Source organism: Prionailurus bengalensis, chromosome E4, assembly GCF_016509475.1.
Source record: "Prionailurus bengalensis isolate Pbe53 chromosome E4, Fcat_Pben_1.1_paternal_pri, whole genome shotgun sequence".
Taxonomy (NCBI): Eukaryota; Metazoa; Chordata; class Mammalia; order Carnivora; family Felidae; genus Prionailurus; species Prionailurus bengalensis.
The window spans coordinates 18470054-18491623 of NC_057360.1; the positions used below are offsets into that span (position 1 = coordinate 18470054).

The 21570-nt window shown below is 48.8% G+C and overlaps 1 protein-coding gene across 4 annotated transcripts in view; it reads right to left on the reverse strand.

Annotated features, from left to right (window-relative positions):
* The window catches only part of ASTN1 (astrotactin 1), a 306757-nt gene that overhangs the window by 18600 nt on the left and 266587 nt on the right, over nt 1-21570 (reverse strand). For all 4 annotated transcript variants that reach the window (XM_043568660.1, XM_043568658.1, XM_043568659.1 and 1 more), the window contains 4 exons: nt 15064-15332; nt 8601-8734; nt 4690-4841; nt 3497-3632 (listed from right to left, as the gene is read on the reverse strand). In XM_043568660.1, coding sequence (XP_043424595.1) covers nt 3497-3632; nt 4690-4841; nt 8601-8734; nt 15064-15332 — 691 coding nt within the window. The remainder of the gene's footprint in view (nt 1-3496; nt 3633-4689; nt 4842-8600; nt 8735-15063; nt 15333-21570) is intronic.

Consider the following 21570-nt stretch of genomic DNA (forward strand, 5'->3'; position numbering starts at 1 on the left):
TCCGGCCCAGACCTACTGAATCAGAAACTCCAGAGGGGTGCTCTAACAAGCCTTCCACTTCTACTCTGACGGCCACTGAGCCGAGCGAAGACGTATGTGTCCAAGGAACCTGGGGTCAGACCTCGGGTCCGAGGCCCCACTCCCCGCCGTGGGGAGTTACAGCTAAATCCTCTGAGCTCTCCTTTCTCTCATCTGTGAAACGGGATGATGATGAACCCGCCTGCAGGTCCCTGTGAGGCCGAAATGAGATCGTTACGTCCCGAAAGGCCGAGGACAATACCCAGAAACCGGCGACACTGAGTAAATCACGTTCATTCTGTTCTGTCCTGTCTTGTGCTCAGATGGCACGGTGACGCAGAGGGCCAAGGACAGTTTCTCCCTTTTGAAGTCAGAAGCGGAACAGCCAGCGTTGAGGGGTCCTGACTTGCCTGTGGCTGGGGGCCTGTTTCCCATGTACGGCTAGTTCCACCCCACCACGGACCAGAAGCCCCAAGTGGAAACGCGGGCTGCTGGGACTGAGAACGTGACGAGCTGCCTGGGGGCAGGGCCCAGACCACACCTGTGGGCCCTGCAGGACTGCCTGGGCTCCTGGCTGTCAGTCAGGCTGGGGCCGGTGCTAGGCTTTCCCTCCTATCTCCACAAGGCGGCTCAGTCTGTTCCACTGGCCTCTGCTCCTTGGTTCAGATCCACCATCTTGCCTGGTCCTAAACCTCATCTGACCCTGGTCCAAATTCCGGCACCCTGCTACCCTTCTCTCCCTGCCAGCCCTCTCCTCCTAGGTCTGAGTGGTCCCTCTGTGCCACACCGGCCCCACACAGCTTCCCAGTGGCTGCTTGGATCCTCAGCAATGGCGGTCACTGGAGTTTCTCATCCTCTGGGCTTCCCAAGCAGGCTCCACAATGTCAGTGCAGAGCCCAATGCGCGGCTCGATCTCACAAACTGTGGGATCTCAACCGGGGATTCTTAAACATTTTTGTACTGTGGACCGAGAATCCTCAGAAGAATGTTTTTTTAATGCATTAAATAAAATGCATAGATAGGATGGCAACATAAGCCAGCTGGGCTGAAATGCACGTCTCCTTCCGTGCAGCCCAGGAAAAGAACCAGCCCTAAGCCTTCGTGTGAGGTAATGAGGTCATGGCAGCAGTCTGGAGTGGCTGGGGAGTGAGAAGCAGTGAGAGAAGAAAATGCAAACCCCGATTCAATTCTGAACCACCGCCACACCCCAGACAACCAGCCTGCAATTCTGCGGAAGTTACTCCGTGTTGCTGAACCTGTTTTCCTCAACTATAAAATGGGAGCAAAACCCCGACCTCACAGGGTCCCCGAGGCTCCCAGGCATAGTAAGCACTCCATAAACGAAGGCTGACCTCTCCATTTTAATGATCAGAAAACTTAGTTGCAATCTTGCTTAGAATTACTTAGTGCTTAGAAACAAAACCAGGCTAGGGGCCAAGTGTTTCCAACAACTAATCCAGGGCTCCCTCCTTGCACCAGGGACTGAAGGTCTGGCTTCTCCTGATCCTCTGCGGAGAGGAACGACTCTCCCGGGCCCTCCACGGCCCTCTTCGCGTGATCTGCAGCGCCACCTAGTGGAGTGCCGCAGAGCTGGCTGCTCCTTCCCTCGGGCCCCCCCCCCCCCCCCCCCCCCCCCCCCGGGGGCGCTGTCTCTGACTTCCCCAGTAATTGACACTGACAGAAAGTTCGTGTTATACGAGACAGCAATACTGGAAGCTCCCCAAAGATAGCAGAGTGGGAGAAGGTATCGGTCTCCGGTCTTTGATCAGGAAATATGGCCCAGTCAGGCCAACATGAGGAGGGTCCCAAGATGGGTAAGGGCTGGCTCATAGGAATTTCAAAATTCCTAATTAACAGTTGTGACTTAGTGGCAGGAATTATGGAGCCTTTGTTAGAAATGAGAATTCCAGTTTCACCGAATTGGAGGCATTTGACAGCAGGCGAGGTGGTCCACCCTCCCTAATCTTTGCTCCTAAAGTTAAGAAGCTTTGCTCATACAGGGTTCGTGCTGCCCAACAGCACGAGAGCCACTAAGAATCACAAGTAGGCTCTCTGTATTTCCCAGCTCCTCTAGAATATCCCTTGTCTTTATGTATTTTACTCGTATGGCCCCCTAGTTACTCTTTTTCCTAGATTGAAGATATGCAGGCTGAGCATCTAAGTTCATTTTGCAATCAATGCCACTCACACTTCTGGGGCTTTTCACCTCTGAATTCTTTAACTGTGGAAATGGAGATGATTTATTCTGGCTACTCTGACTCTATTCTTGTGACCTCATCTGTAAACTGTTACATGTTTTTCATACCGATGGGGTCAAAAGGTCCCAGAATGACGTCACTAGGAATTCTGCCTCCCCCCCTCCCCGCCAATTTTCCCATCATGACTTGCACTCCTTCCCTGTCTCCCTCTTTTGGAGTCTTTTTCGTCTCTGCTTCACAAAATATTTTACAATTGTTCCAGGAGCTCAGGGCAAAATGAGCAAGAGCTCCCTGAGAGCGCAGGGCTGTTCCCAGCGCCACGATACAGAAGTCCACTGTATTTCCTTTGAAGAAAAGTGCTGACCATCTCTAACCTCTAGCAACTCTCTCAAAGTCACTAGAGCTAGCTTTCTAAAAAAGCAGAGTTCTTGGGGCACCTGGGTGGCTCAGTCGGTTGAGCCTCCGACTTCAGCTCAGGTCGGTTGAGCATCTGACTTCGGCTCAGGCCACGATCTCGCTGTCCATGGGTTCGAGCCCCATGTCAGGCTCTGTGCTGACAGCTCGGAGCCTGGAGCCTGTTTCGGATTCTGTGTCTGCCTCGCTCTCTGCCCCTCGCCCACTTGGGTCTCTCTTTCTCTCTCTCTCAAAAATAAACAAACATTAAAAAAAATTTAAAGAAAAAAGCAGAGTTCTTGGCATTCTACACCTTTCATCTAACAAAATGAATAATCTCCCCTGACTTCCAGCATTCACTCTATTTTTCCGGACTCACTTTCTTCCATTCCCTTTTACTCACCATCTGCTTCTGCTCTACGGGACTACTCGCTACTCACCTTCATGCCTCTTTGCTTTTGCCCTTGCTGGCTCCCTAGGCTGCTGTGCCTTTTCCAACATCACTCTACCTATGGAAATTGTACACAACCCAAGTCAGACGATGTCCACTCTAGTCAGAATTCACCAGTCCTTCCTTTTGCCTTCTACCACACGTTCCTTGTTCTCCCATCTAGAATTTCTTTCTTCCTACCCGATATGAAAGTGATTTGTTTGTATCTGTCGTCTCCGCGTGGCAGAGTCTTTGAAGGATGGGGCTATCCGGTCTTTCTTCATCCTCCCTTTCCAGGCCCTAGAAAGCTCTCCCTAACGCCGATGGGGAGAGGACTTGAGAAACTCAAAATATTTCCCCAAGTTTCTGAAGGAACTCAAGCAACAAAACAGAAGGAGCTTAGAGCCTCAGGACGTTCAGGGCAAAGAATCGCTAGGCATGGATGTGTGTCACTCACATGTAGATGGTGTCCGGTTCCAGGCACCGAATGATCAGAGAGATGGTGGTAAGCTGCTTGTCTGGCACCTGAGAGGGCATGGCACAAGGAGACTTGGCTCCAGAGATGATGTCGTCCACAAAGCTCAGCACCGTTTCTGCCCAGGGGGAAGGAACGGAAAAGGCCATGAGAAACAACGGCGGCCAAGCGGTGAGGGCATGGCGTCAGTTCAATGAGAACTTAACATTAACACTGCTTGGTCCCCAGTCTTCTCGAATTGCTGCAGAGAAAAAAGACCTAGAAGGAATTGGCTCTTCCGTTTCGTGTTTCGTCAATTTAGAGCCGTTTGTCCAGAGTGAATGCAGATACAACTCCGGATGCAAGACATGCATACCCCATCTGTGAGCTCTTTTATGAAATGTTCTTGGCGAGGGCAGAGAACAGCTGCTGTGGTCAGTGGTCACTGCCAGACCTTTGCAGTACCTGTACACAGCAGGAAAAGAGCCTTCGGGGGAGCAAGAGACATTCTCCACACCCGAAGGCACTGCATAGGGCTCTCAGCCCGAGTGATGGTTTCAAAAGAAGCCATGTACCCTGAATCGGACTGTGGATGCCACCCTCCCGTTGGCGACCACACTCACGCGTAAGTCTTAGGCACGATTTATGTTGACCTTTCCCTACGTGTAGGCAGCAAAATCCTAAGGCATGAAACATTTTTCATGGGGCGTTTCCCATTCTTTAAGACTTGCCTCTTCTAGCTGGACCTGGGAAAGCAGAGTTTGCTTTAGGACAAGACACGGGGTAAGCACATCTGTTTGCACATGCTTGTGCCTGGAGGGGGGTTATTAGCAAAGGAATTTTTTTTTTTTTTCTGTAATCATGGCAGTGGTTAGCACAGAATTGTTTCCTAATTGTGGGCTAGGATAACTAGTGTACTGTATTGTTGTTTCTTTGTGAGTGTGCCTAGAGGCAGTGAAATGGACACCTCTGTAATAAACAAAAAGAAAAACAAAATCAAAACAAGACTTTGTCAGAGAGCTCGCCATGCAAAAACTCTTATGTGGGCAAGATGGCTGTTCTAGCTTGTCCCCGCTCCTCCTGCACTGCCCTGGGACACAGGGGACCGGGAGCAAAGGCCAGGAGGCAGGGCGTTTTTCTTCTCTCTTCTTTTCACCAATGGATCAAGATGAGCCCACGAAGTCGGAGATGCTCACCTGTCTCCACTTTGGAGTGGTCCATCCTGTCAGTGACCTTTTCTTGACGGATGAGGTAATCTACAATCTGCACCCCGATCGGAGGCTCTGAGTGTTCCCACTCTAGGACCACAAGGGTGCTGCTGGGCTCATGAACCGTGGAGAGTCTCAGCCTGAGTGCATACAGAAAGAAACAACACATGGGGTCCCTGTTGACACCTTCAATTTTTTTCTGATACTGGCCATCTTCTCAACGGTTACACCCTGAAGTCTTCCTTCTAACCTTTCTTAACCAACTGCTACAATGATCTCTCTGAGCGCCTCTCTCCTTCACTAGAGACCAATGGTTCTTGAAGATCCCGGAAATCTACATTTTATTACTCTAAGTGCCTGTTACAAGTTAGGAACTCAACCTATATTTGTAAGTAAGTGACTCAAAAATGAATGAACCCCTGCATCTTACAGGGTCAATGGATAGGGCTTTCGGGGTGGTCCTTTATATGGCTTGGAAATGTAATTTCTGGATTTGCTCTTGAAAATAGGAAAATGTGCTTAAAAAGCTCATACGAAGGCTCAGTGAAGGTGGTGTCTTGGAGAGCCCTGCATTAACAAGGCCGTGATCAGCTCAGTTTCCATAGTGTTACCAGGATCTGCCCTGTTGGGGGGGGAACGCTGGCTTCCATCCTTGCTATGGATCTGCTGGCCGGGCTTTGCAACAGGCTCGGTGTGGAGGCAACACACATGGGGGCTTTACTGGACAAGAGAGATGTGACAACATGTTAATAAGTTCTCTTCGGGGTGATGTCCTGTGTCTGCAAACTCTGATTTCAGTTTCTTTCTTTGCTCTCAGGTTTCTTTGAATATCCTGATTCCCAACTCCAGTATTTCTTTGCTCTTCCCAATTCATAGTCTCCTCCTTCCATGCAGATTGTCTATTTTGGCCACTCTTTTGCCTTCCCATCTCATACCTCTTTGTACTCAAGACACATTATTGACATTTGGTGGTATGGATCTCCTAATGGTCCCCGTGATTTCAATTTGCTGCCTTGTTCTGACTTTGTATGTGTGTCTCACTTTTCTCACTTGCTTCCAATTCCCTGTTTCTTCCTAGACCACGGGTTTCTGGGGATTTTCCCAGTTCCTGTTCAATCCAGTCTCCCTCCTTCACATGCATCCCTGCCATTCACCCTTGGCCTTGGGTCCCATTATCTCACAACCTCCCACAATCATCGTCCTCTGGTCTCCACTCAGGTCACAGATGCCTGTCACTGGTCTCAGGGATCACTGTGCAAGGTGCTGTGGATGGAGCACACTAAAGCAAAAGTCAATTTCAATTCAGCAAATGTTTGTTAAACACCTATTGTAAGAATGACCTTGGGGCTAAAGATGCAGGGGAGTGGTCAATAGACAACTATACATGTGCTTATAATAATGTGTGATAAGAACTTTAAGAAGAAATCACGGGAGGCTGTGGGAGCAATAGCAAGGAATTTAACCAGTGGGAAAATAATGCAAAACACATGCTCTTTAGTGGCTTACTCTGAAGCAGCTCATAGTTTGCATATGACATTAAAGATGGAATAGACCCAAAACAGTGCGGATATTGACAAATTCATTAATTAGAGTCATATGCAGAGTGCTATTTTGAAGAAAAAGCATTAGGAAGCTTAAGTGAGTAACTAAGCCTTTCTGAGAACTCAGATTCTATGAAAATATGGACTGAAGCCCCCCTCTCCTGAAAAATAGCGTGCATGATTACAGAGACTCATGTAAAACCAGAGTGCATTTCTATTTCCAATGACCAGTCAACATTTAAGAAACTAACGTCTGCCACTAAAGAAGTGATTAAAGTTGACACAAGAAGTGAAGTCCTTAATAGAGGTTCCTGCTTATGGAACCTCTGCTTATGGAAAGTTAGCCCAATTTGATCTTTAGCGATGACATATAGTAAACACAGGTTTGGAGAAAAAATCAGCCCTAAGACACCAATGGTTGGCTCTTGTGCCCACCTAGTGATAACTATTTGGCGGCTTCAGTGTTGTGTCAAAGGTAATTTTCTTAGTTGGTGAATCCATCCAGAAGCATCATCTGCTTCCAGTGGCCCCCTTTATGCCAAAAGAAAGGACTTCTACTGACAATGAGCTTGATTCTCTTTTGACTCAAGAGGTCCAAGTCATGGCCGTAAAGAGCAAGAAACGAAGGGCCGGTGTATCTAAAACTACCCTTAGAGAGAGGTCGTGTAGACAACATTGGTCTGTACTGACCGTCTACTGTTGTGTCCTCCTCCTTCTCGGTTCTCTTCCTGCTCATCCTGGCCCGTTGGTAATGCCCACCTGTGCTCCCATGCAACAGGCCAGAGGGCAGAGTCCAACAGAACCAGCCTCCCACTTGCTGGTTCCTCCTGCCGGCTCGCTCTTGCTGACTCGGCCCTCCTGTTCCCGCTGGTCCTGATCCTCCCTTTGGGCTTTCTCTGCCTCACCAACCCACGGGGCCACGCAGGTCCGGCTGTTCCTGCCAGCACTCTTTATTAGACACCATATGTCTGTGCTTCACTTCCAGGGCGGATGCCACAGTAGAGGCTAAGGCGGTTCCTGCCTCAGGCCCTTTACAGGAATTTCACCAGTTCTGTTCAGCCTTCCCCTGAGGGCAAGGAAATTGGACATGTTCACCGTGAACCACCCTAGGAGCCCTCTGTACTCTGTTCACTCCTCAAAGGCACATACCCCCTGATGCTCATCCCCAACTCTCCTCTTCCCAGTTTATACTTACTCTGGAGCAGCCTTTCTCATAGCTGTGGTTGCATCTCTCATTTCTTTGGGGTTGATTTAAATCTTATCTTTAGTGCCTATCTTTTTTTTAAAGTGTTTATTTATTTTGAGAGAGAGAGAGAGAGAGAGCACGCTAGTCGGGGAGGGGCAGAGAGAGAATGGGAGGCGCAGAATCCGAAGCAGGCTCCAGGCTCTGAGCTGTCAGCACAGAGCCCGATGTGCGGCTTGAACCCACACACCGTGGGATCATGACCTGAGCCGAAGAAGTCGGGTGCTTGAACGACTGAGCCAACCAGGTGCCCCCTAGTGTCTATATTTTCTACAGAGCTCCAGACTGTCTTTCCCTCTGACCACTGAACACCTATCTCCATTAGGACTGCCCCGACAGAACCCCAGGACGGGTCCACACGAACACAGCCTCCTCCTCAAGCCTGCTTCTTTTCTCAGCTGCGGCCTATTCATCTTCCCAGCCACAGGGGCAGGAGTCTTAACATCCATTCTCAACTCATCCCTCTTTCCCCCTCCCACCAACAAGTCACCCACTGCCCCCTGCTGGTTCTACCTAAAGTCATCTTTCTATCGTGTCCTTCCCACACTATCACGGCTGAGATCCCAGCTTCTTCGAGGCGGTGGTTCTGCTTCCTGCTCAGTGACCTTGGAAAAATTCAGTCCATCTGAATGCATTTCCTTATCTCTTAAATGAAAGTGATGACAGTACCTAATGGCTCCACACGGTGCCGCCACCCAGGGCGTCCTTGGCCTAGTTAGCGGCTCGCTACAGGCCTCTCACTTCCTCCTTTGCGGCACCACTTTATCCTCTGATCTTCTGCACGTGCTGTCCTACCCCTCCACCTTCAGGAAGGGCCACCTCCTTCATGAAGGCTTCACCATTCCCCAAATTCAGACTTGACCGTTCCCTTTCACACTTGGCTGAAACGTCTCACAGAACTCATAGAACTCTTATCGTCTGTCTTCTACCTACAGCTTCTCTGTGTGCCTGCCTCCCCCGGAAGATGGAAAGCTGGCCGAGGGCAGGTACTGCCTCGCGGTTTTCTTACCCAGCACCCAGCCTACTGCTTTGCACACAGTGGACCCTCTGTAATCTACGTGTGCAGAAGCGTGCGGAGGCGTGCATGCAACAGAGGCAGAGAAGGGGAATCGTACACAGGCTGTGGGAGAGGCGCACAGGTGGGGAGTCCATCAGCTCCAAAAGCGGTGGAGTCACATCGACACCAGTCCTCAATGACGTCTCCAGTCCCTGAGCACCACAGGGAGCTCATGGTGGCCTCCTGCAAGAGCTGCAAGAGAGGGCAGGGGAGAGAGTGAGCGTCCAGGAGTCGGGGCTGGGCCACCACAGTCGAGAGACAGAGTCGAGGCTCCGTCTGCTTCTTTGGTTTTTGCATTTTTAAAAACGTTCATTTATTTATTTTTGAGCGTGAGGGAGAGAGAGAGAGAGAGAGAGAGAGAGCACACGAGTAGGGGAGGGGCAGAGAGAGAGAGACAGACAGACAGTCAGACAGAGAGCCGGAGGCAGGCTCCGAGCTGTCAGCGCAGAGCCCAACGCCAAGAGATCATGACCCGAGCCAGAGTCGGACACTTAACCAACTGAGCCACCGCGCCAGGGCTCTGCTTGGTTCTAAATAATATCCGGGCAGTAGGCTGTGGCACCGCCTCACCATTTTTTGAGCTAAAATTCCTAATCCCTGGAGACCGTTTCTGGGAAGCCAGACCTCGCAGGACCTGTAGGGTGCCTCTCTCTCATTAATGTGACAGGTGAAGGGCTGTCACTTTGGAAGCAAGTCTTACTTCTCCCTCCTACTCCAGCCGTCATTCCACATCCTGGCGACAGTAACCTCTGTCCCATACACTGCCCTTACCTCCCTTTCCTCTGCCCTGAGGCCCTTGGCCCTTTCTCAAATGCCTCTCTGTGCCTCCTTGTGTGGCCTCTGCACCCCGCCCAGCATGGCTTCCTCATTCCTTCAGCACGCCTTGTACCCCACGTACGATAATTACACAGTTCTGCCTTGGGTTGTGATTGCGTATGAGGCCTCTCTCTCCTGGTAGAGGGCAGAAAGTGCGGCCGACACGCTAAGAACCGGGCTGCAGAGCTGTCTGCCCTGGGTGAGGACTTCGGCTCTGCCAATCACTGCCGTGGGACCTTGGGCCAACTGCATAAATGTTTCCTCACTGGAAAGACGGGAGACAAACAGCACTTTCCTTACAGGGTTGTGATGATCACACGAAATAATATACGCCAAAGGGCATAGCATAGTACTTGTGCTATGCACGCACTAGTCGCATATAAATAGTACACAGCAGCCATCAATAAATGTCAGCAATTATTATTGTGTTTGAATGACAGAGTGGGGTCTTATGGGGAACCTTATAAATGCCGCAGAGCCTAGAACAATTCTTTATATACAGTGTTTTCATAGCAGATATTCACTATTAAACGAAAGGACAAAGGATAAAATTAGACCAGTCAAGGAGCAGAACTTGAGATGGGGCAATTCTCTGGCAAGGAAGCAGATCCTGACGGGCACTGACCCCTCAGCGGGGTGCTGCTGCCTCAACCCCAGGCCAGGGATGGGCAGAGGGGGAGGCTGGCCACATGGCACATGGCTGGCCAAGCTGGCCAAGGTCAGCTTTCTCTCTGGGTCAGCCCATCTACTGCAGCCGCCGCTTTTCCTGTGAGTCTCTTCTCTCTGACCCGCTCTTACCAAACCCACATGGAAAATTTGGGGCCAAGAAACTGAAAGAAAGAGACGGGGAGGGGGGGTGGGAGGGAGAAAGGAAAGAAAGAAGGAAGGAAGAGGAGAAAAAAAAAGAGAAGAAGAAGAAAAAAAAGAGAGAGAGAGAAAGCCCTACAAAAATCAAAACGTCCACGCTGAAACCAGTATCCCAAGTTACGTTGCTTCAGAACTTGACATAGTTGAAAATAAGGGTCAATATCGATCTTCCTCATCCCTATCCCTCAGGTTGGGAGCGTCTAGGGAGCAGGGGCCAATTCCTGAGTATCACTAAAATATGTGTGCAGTTTTAGAATCTCAAGGCCCTTGTAGGGCTAACACTTTAGTTTGAGCTCCTTGGAAAATGGTTATGATTGACAGTGGAGGACACTTAGAGTCAAAGAGGTGAGGTGAGCTGCTCAGGGTCACGGGCTAGTGAATGGGGGCAGTGACAGAACCTGAGCTCAAGGTGACCCATGCTACATCTCAGGCTCTTTCTAGCAAAGCTCTCTTCATAAACGCTGGATCTGCCAGTTCCCAGCATGAAGCTGGGCGCACAGTAGGTGCTCACTTCATGCTCTGCCTGCCTGAACCAAATTCAAATCAAAAGTATACTTTTCTAAACTAAGAAACAGACTTTCATTGAGATCAGTAGAATAGAGAGGAAATTGTGGCTGCCCGTTTACAGTCTTCCATCAACAATTACTAGCTAAGCACCTGTGGGGGTGTTTCCTGTGCTTGGCGTTAAGGATACAGTGATGCATAAGATATATACAGTCTCTGCCCACATAAACCTTGCAGCAAAAGAATAAACAAGCACAAGTTACATAAGTAGCCAAATAACTACAACTGGGTGGTGGGGCTCCAACGGAAAAGGGTGAAATGTGGCAGGAGGGACAAGGAGGGCGGCTGGTCTCACAGAGGAGTTTGGGAAAGCCTCCCTGAGGATGTGTTTTTATTGAACTTGGAGGGACAGATCAGGAGTCTGGTTACAAAAGATGGGGAAGTGTTCCAGGTGGAAAAACCAGTATTAAGAAGACTTCAGCCTGGATGAAACTTGACCTCTAAAATCAATGGAGAAAAGGTTGCTCTGGCTCTAAGAGACAGAGTGAAGGGGGAAGAGGTTCTCAGCAAATAGGAAGGGGTGGGGCGTGTTACAGAGGTCGTGTGGGCCATGGTGAGGGGCAGTGTCACATTCTGAGGGCAGCCGCAAGCCATTAAAGTGGTTATTTTTTATGGTTATTTATTTTTGAGAGAGAAAGAGTGGGTGAGGGGCAGAGAGAGAGGGAGAGACAAAGAATCCCAAGCAGGCTCCATACTGTCAGCACAAAGCCAGACTTGGGGCTCGATCTCATGAACTGTGAGATCATGACCTGAGCCGAGATCAAGAGTCACACACTCACTGGCTGAGCCACTGAGGTGCCCCATTAAAGTGTTTTAAATAGGGGAACAACATTATCAGATTTCCAACCCAAAGGAGTAAGGACCAACACTTATGACAACAAATATTTCTTCAAAAGCTTTAACTTTCCACTTTTGACTCACACAATTCCATGAGTTCTGATTCCCTCAATCCTGGGCCATAGCTAGCTGCAGAAGGCAGGACAGGGTAGAAGAGAGGAATCAAGAAGAAGGCCTTTTGGAAAGGAAGGGGAAAAAAATTAATGTTTTTCTTAGTATCTGCAGTGTGTCAGGCATTGCCTGGGGAGTCCTCATTTGTTATGAGATTTAATCCTGATTCCAGAAAAGAAATGGGATTTTCCCATTTTTGTTATTATTTTGTTCTAAGGAAAGCAGCTGAACTTTCGAGCCAAGTTCACCGGTCCCTTCATTCCTCCATTTATTCATTTCATTCATTGATTCAGCAAAGTGCTCACTATGTGTCCACTACAACTCGGCACTGGGGTTCCACAGAAGAGCGAGTGCTTCTCAGGGTCTCCAGGAGAGTGAACCATGTGAACACTTGTGATAGGAGGTGATACGCGTTCCAGAAGATGTATGGATACAGACAATGTGCCGTGAAGGCACATGGGTTGGCCTCGGAGAACAAGGGAAGGCCTGTCACAGCGGGTGATGCTTGAGCTGAAACCTGGAAACACTTCACAGCAGGAGTTTGCCAGTGGCAGAAATGTATGACAAGCCATCCCTGGGAGCAAGAGTGACAAGTGTGAAGGGCCAGATGCACAACAGAAAATGTGTTTAAGGAGGTACAAAGAGTTAAAATTTGGAGGATAGAACATAAAGTATAGAGTGGGTACACCCTAACCGTGTAAGTGAAGACACCGTTGGGACAATGAAGGGACCTTATAATGACATGCTAAGGATTTTAGATTGTATGTAACAGATTCTGCAGAACCACTGAATTATCTTGCTGCAGTAAGACCAGATAGCCACATCAGAGAGAAAACTCTGGTCTCACAGGAAAACCAGTAAGAGGTTACTGTAACAAGATGGCGGCCTGATGTTACAGTGGATGACTGAAATAGTTAGGCTGTGATGGGGGTACAGTAACAAGAGAATGGATTCAAGGTATTTGTCTCTTTTTTTAAACTTTTAAAAATGTTTTTATTCATTTTTGAGACAGAGGTTGACAGAGCATGAGCAGGGGAGGGGCAGAGAGAGACAGGGAGAGACAGAATCGGAAGCAGGCTCCAGGCTCTGAGCTGTCAGCACAGAGCCCGACACGGGGCTCGAACTCACAGACCACGAGGTCATGACCCGAGCCGAAGTCAGACGCTCAAGCGACTGAGCCACCAGATGCCCCTGGATTCAAGATATCTGTGATCCCTGGTGATACACAGATGTCAGGGAGTGACAAGAAAAGGAAACATACTTGGTCTCCATTTGGGGCAACTTGGTAGAAGAGAATCCCATTCACTGAGATTGAAACACAATGTTTGTGCTGTTTGGGGTGGAAGATGGTGAGTTCAAGTTTGTTGAGTCTGGGACACCTGGTGGGTTATATGGCTCCACCTACTGGTTTCTGGGCTGCTTCTAATCACAGACTGAAATATGGCATCACAGATTATCTGGTCCCAGAGAAGGAGGCCAAGGAGACCAAGAGAGGTTAGAAAATTGGTTCCAGACATGTCAGAGAGGTAGGGATAAGAACATACCCTGACTTACAGGTTTTGTGACTTAGCACCCCCATCCCCTCCTTTGCTTCTACACTCCACATCCTCATTCTTTGGGAGAAAGAGAAAATTGGAAGGAAAAACAGAGGAGTAGAGAGAATGAGCAGAGAAGAAAGAATGCGTTTGAGGAATAAGAAAGAACAAATACGTGATGGTGACTGAACCAATTAGGCCACCTTGTCTATGCGTTTAGAAATTAAAATATTCAAAACACAGCCAGATGCCTGGTATCTCCCAACCACTCTCGTGAAACCAGTGCAGGGAGACAGGGAGGGGCCAAGATGTGGCAAGTAGGAGATCCAGAGAGGGGGATGATGAAGACAGATTCCTCTAGCTTCCCCATCATGCTCATGACGCCCCTGCAGGAAGTCATGAGTCTCTGTCCTCCTCTCCCACCAGGCTCTTCCTTATTCTGCAGCTTTGCACGCCTTGCCCCACAGCACGGGGCTGGGAGTGTGCTCTCTGCCTCTGCTGTTCCCAGGCAAGTGCACAGGTGATCCTGGGGCACCAGCAGCCTTGGGTGCTCACAAAAGACAGGTAAGGGCGCTGGGTTAAAGCCACCGCAGCTTTGGGTCTCCACAGTGACACCAACCCCTCCTCATCATCCTTGTAAACCCCCCTCTCGTGGGCCTTTCTCTCCAACTCCTCCTCCCCAGTCACTTCTACCAAACTGAAGAGGAATTCATAGGCCAAAGGAACCATTTATTCTTTTGAGAAACCTTGTCCTCAAACACTCAGTGAAATGTCTGTGGCAGAGGCGGAAAGGTGAGGGAAGCCCACGTGTGCAAAATCTGTCCTTGTTGGTCTGAGCATCACCTATGAAACAACACGATACACCAGGTGTCTCTTAAAGGAGGACAGAGAAAGCAATTATGGCCCCACCTGGATGGACACACCTCTCAGGCAGGTAAGCAGCTCTCTGCTCTGACTCTACTATGTCTTGTCCCCAAGGCCACCTTTGCCTGTAGTCTCAAAAGTCCCACACCCTGAGCTTTCGTGTTTTTATTCTTGTCATCGTCATCACCGTTGCTGTTGTGTGTTTGACCCACTCTGTCCTGTCTGTCCTTGAGGAGATCAGAGAGCTAGGAGATGAGCTAAGCCACATGTCTCCAGCCTATTCCTTTGGGTCCATTCATTCTCTGGCAGCACCTTTGGAAAGGGAGCCGCAGAGGGAAAGGGGGTGCTGCTGGGAAATGTCATGATCTAGTAGCATTATTTGAGGTGGAAGATTTGCATGGATGTGGTGTTTTATAGTCTTTGTTCTGAGAGTCAAAGTGACGGGCAGAAAACCATCCCCTCCAGGCTAAGACCAGACCCTTCCCTTCAGGACCTGGGCCTGACGCACTCCTCCTAACCTCGCAGCTGGTCCAGGCTCGGGATCTGTTAGGGGAGCCGAGCCTCCTCTCACGACTGTCCCCTGAGGCTTTCTGAACAAGGCCTTTAGTGACTACAAATGCCATGCCTCCCTCTCCACCTTTTTCTTTCCAGCCCTTGTTGCTCAATGCTCAATTCCAGCCCTTGCTACCCTAATGCTGAGTTGTGACTCCTGACTCATTACCATGGATGTTGTGGATGCACTGATTTGATTTCATATGCAAACATGCAAATCTAAACAAATGATGTGCCCGGATTAGCTCAACAAAAAGTCTCACTATCCATATTCTAGCATGGAGCTCAACTACACCCTGTCACCCCCCCAGGCCATCTGGAAAGCCCTCTGTTGTTGCTCAGGCCTCCCAGAGTCAAGGGTCCCAGGCCTCTTACCCTCTGGGTCTGGTTGTTGGTCACCAGTTCATAGATGGGGGCTGCTCTGGTCACCTCCAGCAGAACTGGCTCAGCAGGAGTGTCAGGGCTGGATGTCACATGACACAGGGGGCAGGATGAGGGGCATCGTCCCTTGCTCTGGCACTCCATGCGGACCCCAGCTGCCATGCGCTTGGTGCCAGACTCTGACAGGCTGGCGATGTATTCTGGGAACGTCAGCACCTTGGGGTCTCTTTCCCGCTCCTCCGACTCATCGGATGGAGAGTTGCCTGCCGGACACAAAACGAAAAGGAACAGTGAGCAAGGATCATGAAAGAGCAAGGTCTTGCATGTTCTTGTGGCCCGAGTGCCGGAGTCAAATCGTAGGGAGGTCACGAAATGTCACTGGCAGGTTACGGATGTGATTCTGACCTCCCATTGAATAGGGGGAACCCATCCTCCCAGTAACCAACAGAGTTGGAAACAGCCTTCTAAATGTGAGATCAGGTTGTTTCCTTTCGGAGAATCATCAGCTCCACTGATCCCCTCAGAGGGAGGCATCTTCAATGCATGTGCAGGATCTAGGACTGTCGTCAGGAATACAAACAGTAGCAACAGTGACTATTCCGGGACTCAGCTCCCTCATCCATTAAATGAAGATACTCCTAGTACTACCTCTAGTGTTGTGTGATGAATAAATGACAACATGTTTTTAAAGCACACACCCCAGTGGCTAGTGCATGGCCAACCACCATCATAACAGTCTTCATTATAACCACAGGTAAGATTTACCTAAACTATGAAGTGAGATCCGGTCCAGGCCTCCTTCAACCTTTACAAGAACTCTCTGCATGGACTTCCATCATTGCATCCATTTTATGGGTGAGGAAAGTGAGGTCAAGAGCCTTAAGATCACACAAGGGTAGTAGGTGGTCAGAGCTGGGATTTGAATCCAGTTTTGCCAGATTCCAAAGCCTTTGAGTCACTGGGGGAAGAAGAGGACTTCTCTGCTTCATTACCCATCAATGTATTGAATATGGGGAGGGAGTTCTGGCTTTTTCAAAAAGATCTGCGTTCCAAAGCACTTCAAAGAGACAGGTTCACATCGCCCTTGACTGATGAGTAAAAAAGGTAGTTAGAGAAACTCTTGGTTTATTTTTGGTGTCAAAGATGAGAAATGTCTACCCGAACATAATACTTTGTTCCCTATGGAAGAAAGCATGGCTTGATATTTGTCCTCCAAGCCTTCATGATTTCCCATTTAACCTCTTCATTCCAGAGGAAGATGGAAGTAGGGTCCGTTGACCCAAGTCTACCTTTGCCTTGGGTTCCTTTCTACACCCCTGGCCTTTTGTGACACCACTGCAGTCCCGAACATGAGACAATTTCATGCAGACCACAGAGCTTTTAGAAACAAGGGGCAGATTTAGAACATTCATTCTGGTCATCTCGGCCTGATCTGGGGGAAATGCGGTACTCGATGGGCCAGATCTCTGGGGGAAATGGAAGGTTCCAGAAGGTGACCGGGATACAACTCATTGACTTGATAACAAGGTTCTCTCTTTTGGGGTCCAGGGAGTGCTCTGCTCGCCTGTCTCTTGTTTGTTATGTAATATGAACCTGTTTGGAAACGTCATGAGACATTTCAGCACTGTTGTCTCCCAGATGAACACCCTCATTATGTGGATGAGGCATCTTCATCCAGAGACTCCACTGACATGGCTTTCCCCCTGCTCACTAACACACAGGATTCTCTCAGTGACTGCAAACACGGGATACAATTCATTTCACATTTGCTTTTTGTTTAATAAACCCAGAGTGGAACTGAAGCCTTTCCTAGTTTATAAAAACTGCATAGCTACATGTACCAAAACCAAGAATGATGTTATCAAATAGGGAGGCCCAGGAGCCCACACCAGCGAGCCCCAAGGTCCCTTGAGCCACATGTAAATCCTGACTGACATTCAGGCTTACGCAACTCAATCAGTCCCATGGCTGAGAGTATTTGTAAAATGACCACAATCTGGAAGGACTCTCCTCACCCAGCCCCTGGCCAGGCCTCAGTCTTCTTCAACAGGCTATATGGACTGGGCAGGGATAAGAGGTGAATGAGGTCTTGGATTCTTGATACGATTTCTAGAAAAAAAGGCCTTCATTCATTGGGGAAGTGAATGAAACTCCCCAAAAAAAGAAAAAAATCAGTGAAAACACAGTGCATCTTTTCAAGGCAAAGTTTAAAAATTTTTGCTGCACAAACCTTGCCACGGAGCTTGAGTGTCTCCTGGAGGGCCCTCGTGACCCTTCCGATCAGATTCATCTCCTCAACCCACAGCCCTCCTTGTGGAGTGTATTCAAGAGGCGGGGAAAAGAGGTCCCATGAAATGACCACTAGATGGCGATATCAAGTGTAAAATGACTTCTGCGAGAGGAAAAATCTTGCAATGAATTCTGTGTGGACACTCTGGTACTATACAGAAAATAAACTTGGAAAAGTAACACCTGGCAACTTAAAAAAGTGTGTGACAGTGCCATTTTTTTTCCAGTGGAATAAGAAAAAAATTTAATGAGTAGCCTAATTCCAGAAAATGTATCCTAAGGAGAGACAATAGAGAGCAAGAGACAGGTAATTCTGAGAGACTGAGAATGAAAATCCTCCCTCAATATCCTTCACATGGAGTGACACTTCTAAGTGGAGATAATATGCCACAAAATTCCCTTCCTCTCGCCTCGAATCCCCAAATATCCAGGAACTCTGCCCCCCACTTGCCCACCACACACTCCACACGCATTCAGGTGTAGGACGCCTGCCCATTTATCACTTAGGGTGCACCGCTCTGACAGCCAGATGTGGCCACTAGAGGGCACCGAATCCCCAAACACAGTGGAGCTGAGTGACCACCTCCCAGCCCTCCAGCACTCCATCCTTAAGACTTGTAATTGCTGTAACCAGTTGAGAGGCTATTCCCTGGTGGCTGTCTTCTGACTGTCCCAAGCAAAATCAAGATACCACGAATCCCCTTCAATATCCGGGCAGGAGCACGGTTAGGGAGAAGAGAGGCGTGGGAAGGAGGATGCAAAAGAAGATGGTGGCAGACCACCAAACTCTTGTTTTGATCCAGAATCCTATTTTCTTTCTCCTGAAAATATTCAGGTTCATAGAAAGCAGGCCCTGTGAAGGACCCTCTAGCCCCCTGGTCATGCGGTACGGAGCTGTCTAGAGAGGAGCTGGATTTATACAGAAGTGATGAGCAGCGAACTCCCAAAGCCATCCATTCAGACTCCAGCAAAGAATAGAGATGTGTGTGTGAGAGAGATTTTTCAAAGAGGAAATGCATTTTCCATGCGCAGTTAAAGGCACAATTGGGAAATACTCCTTAAAATGATGGAGTCCGGTGGTGAAAGCCCAGATAAATCTCCCTTTGCCCAAAGAGAGCACCTATAACATCATGTCTGTGGCAAGTGAGAGAGTAGTTCAAATCCTAAAAGCTTTAGGGGAGTCTGATCTTTGACATTTGCTTTTAACTCCCCCTCAGTGTTGGAGTGGGAGGTAGAGAGAGTGCATGGAGAGTCACAGAGAGGAGACCCCCCCCCCATTTCCTTATTGTTCAATGGCTCTCCCCTCCACCTCCCACTCTGGTTACATTCCTTAGGTACTTCTTGCCTCTTCTGCCCTCTAGATCCCTGGTGGAAATTCTCTAGTATTTTAAGTCACTACGTTGTCTGTTAATAAAATGAATATGTGATTTCAACAAGTTACAGAGACTCTGGACATAAGAAAGGAGCTACAATTAAGGTCTTAAAAGATTATAATTGGCAAAAGTGCCTTCTGCTCAAGGGCATCCAGGTGCCCAGAAGGGGTGTGGCCCCCTCTTATCCCTGTTTGCAGAATTCATCGAATTGCTCTCAGGGAGGCTTTGGAGTCCAGCCATGACACTTAGCTTTCATATAAGTAGAAGAACAGCCAACCTGGAATGTAGTTAACAACCCCAAAACTGCAAAGCATTTTGCAAATACAGTTTGCTATAAATAAATGCCATTTGCTTTAGGCTAAATCTGTATCCTACAGCACCCAGTGGATGAATTTCCTCAATAGAATATTGTGGAATGAGAATGTTGGCATCCTCAATGTTTCGAATCTCATTGTGGATGTGCCCATGGCCTTAGGCGTGTACATACTGACCCACCTAGACTCAAGAGCGTGCGAGGATGATAAAAGCGAGGGACCCATCCTCATACAGGGTCTGCTCTGCTGGTAGGAACTGACAGGTCATGGAGGTGGATTAGTTGTTATGAAGTAAATTGGTACAATTCCTGTAGGATTCGGGGACTGCTTAAGACTCTCTCTCCTGAGTTGGTGCCCAAGGCAATGAGATGCTAATGACATCACAGCCAGAACTACAGAGGTAGTTCATTAGGCAGCAAAGAAATCAAATGCAAACTAATTAGATCCTAGCCCTTGGAGACAGCACAGGATCTACAGGAAAGAAAGCCTGACGTGGGGCAGATGAAGCACAGCCGTGGCAAACCGCACCCTGGAGCCCCCCAACACCCTGCATTCCACCACCCTCCCCGCCGCCAGCCTGCTCCTGGTCACAAAGGGTGTCCGGGAGGTATCTAAATTCACATTTCCATCGACGCCCTCCGGCTCAGATCAGTCTCTCGGGATGTTTGGTCACGTCTTTGGACAGAGAGGTTCAGGTCACTTGGGATGACTTAAAATGAACTCCTAGACTTGCCGTAAGACAGTCTCTGAGACCTGAATAAAGTACAATGTGATGGGTTAATAATCAAGGAGAAGGGGACAGGGCATAAACTGGCCACTTCTCTCTACTCCTCTGTAGGAGACAGCGAGTGTTTGGGGTCAGTAATTGTGTTCCAGTTGGGTTTCATCTTTGAAACTCCTCTATCCATTTCAAGCATATCCATATCTCTCCTCTCTCTCTCTCTCTCTCTCTCCATGGATATATGTTTTGGGGGGCAGGGTAAGGGGGGTGAATATAACAACCACGACCACAGACTTAAAAGTTAAAAACAAGTCAAGCATAAAGAATAAAACCGAAGCATTTGTAAACAGTTGCTAGCCTCGTACTAAAGCTTCGAAGGATCCAGTGGCAAGAACAAAGCGTTATCCTAACCACAGCCAACTCCCCGTCTCTAGCCGGGACCTCTCCCACCGGTGTTAACAGAGCCTTGTCAATAGCTTGCTTGGAAATCCATCTGAATGTCGATCGGGCACCTCAAAGCCAACATGTCCCACGTTGCTGTGGTCATTCATCCACACTCTCTCCATCAGCCTGCCTCTTCTCTCCAAGGTGCTCGTCCAGCAAATGGCACCAGCTTCCTCACTGCTCAGCATGCGAGGCCCGGCTTCGTTGTCGGTTCTTCCTTGCCCTCCCAACCAATCACCCAGTCTCCACATTCTCTACCTCCCCAAACCATCCACTCCTCTGCTCGCCCACGGCTGCCCCAGCGGCACAGCAGTTTAAAGTGTGAGGTCGGAGTCAGACTGCCCGGGATTGACTTCTGACCTTAGCACTTGCTAGCTGTACAATTTGGGGTGAGTTTCTGAACCTTCTGGGCCTGGGCTTTCTCGTCCATAAAAAAGAGACAGCAACTGAACTGCTTTCATAAAGCCGCGGTGGAGGTGAACTGATATAATCCATGAAGACAGCTTTGCCGTACCTGGGACACAGTGAGGCCTCTCCGAAGTTAATTACTCTCACGATGCCTGTCTACTTGCCTGCCCGGCCCGCCACCAAACGGGCTCCTTGAGGGGCAAAACTGTGTCTAGTTCTTCCACTGTAATGTCCCACAGTGTTGTTATTGCCTAACAAGTAGCTAATGCATTCGACAATTCATTAAGCAAATATGTATTGAATGTCTACCGACGTCTGTCGAATTAATAAATCATTTATAATGACTTGTATACGACGTGACTAGGTACTAACCAGACAGGCAGAGTTTCAATTCGTTTCTCGCCTTGCCGTCCTGGGTTCTTTTGAGATTTTCTGGTTTTCTCCTAAAAAAAAAGAGGGACGTCCATCCAGGGCAAGTTCCACCCCTCTCAGGGACAAATGTGAACTGGCCCGAGTTAATCTGATTGCAAAAATTTGAGGAAATACCGCAAAAGGACACCTTGCAAATTGGGTAAAATCTCAAAGGCTATGGCTATACATGGAGTGTTTACCTTGGGATAAAAGGAGTTAAGCTTAAAAAAAGGTTGGGGCGCCTGGGTGGCGCAGTCGGTTAAGCGTCTGACTTCAGCCAGGTCACGATCTCGCGGTCCGTGAGTTCGAGCCCCGCGTCAGGCTCTGGGCTGATGGCTCAGAGCCTGGAGCCTGTTTCCGATTCTGTGTCTCCCTCTCTCTCTGCCCCTCCCCCGTTCATGCTCTGTCTCTCTCTGTCCCAAAAATAAATAAACGCTGAAAAAAAAAAAAAAAGGAGCAGCCGATTGTGGCACCGACGAGCAGGCAGTGGTTCTCCCGTGACTAGTACATGTGGGAGCATTACAGCCACTAATGTCACAGA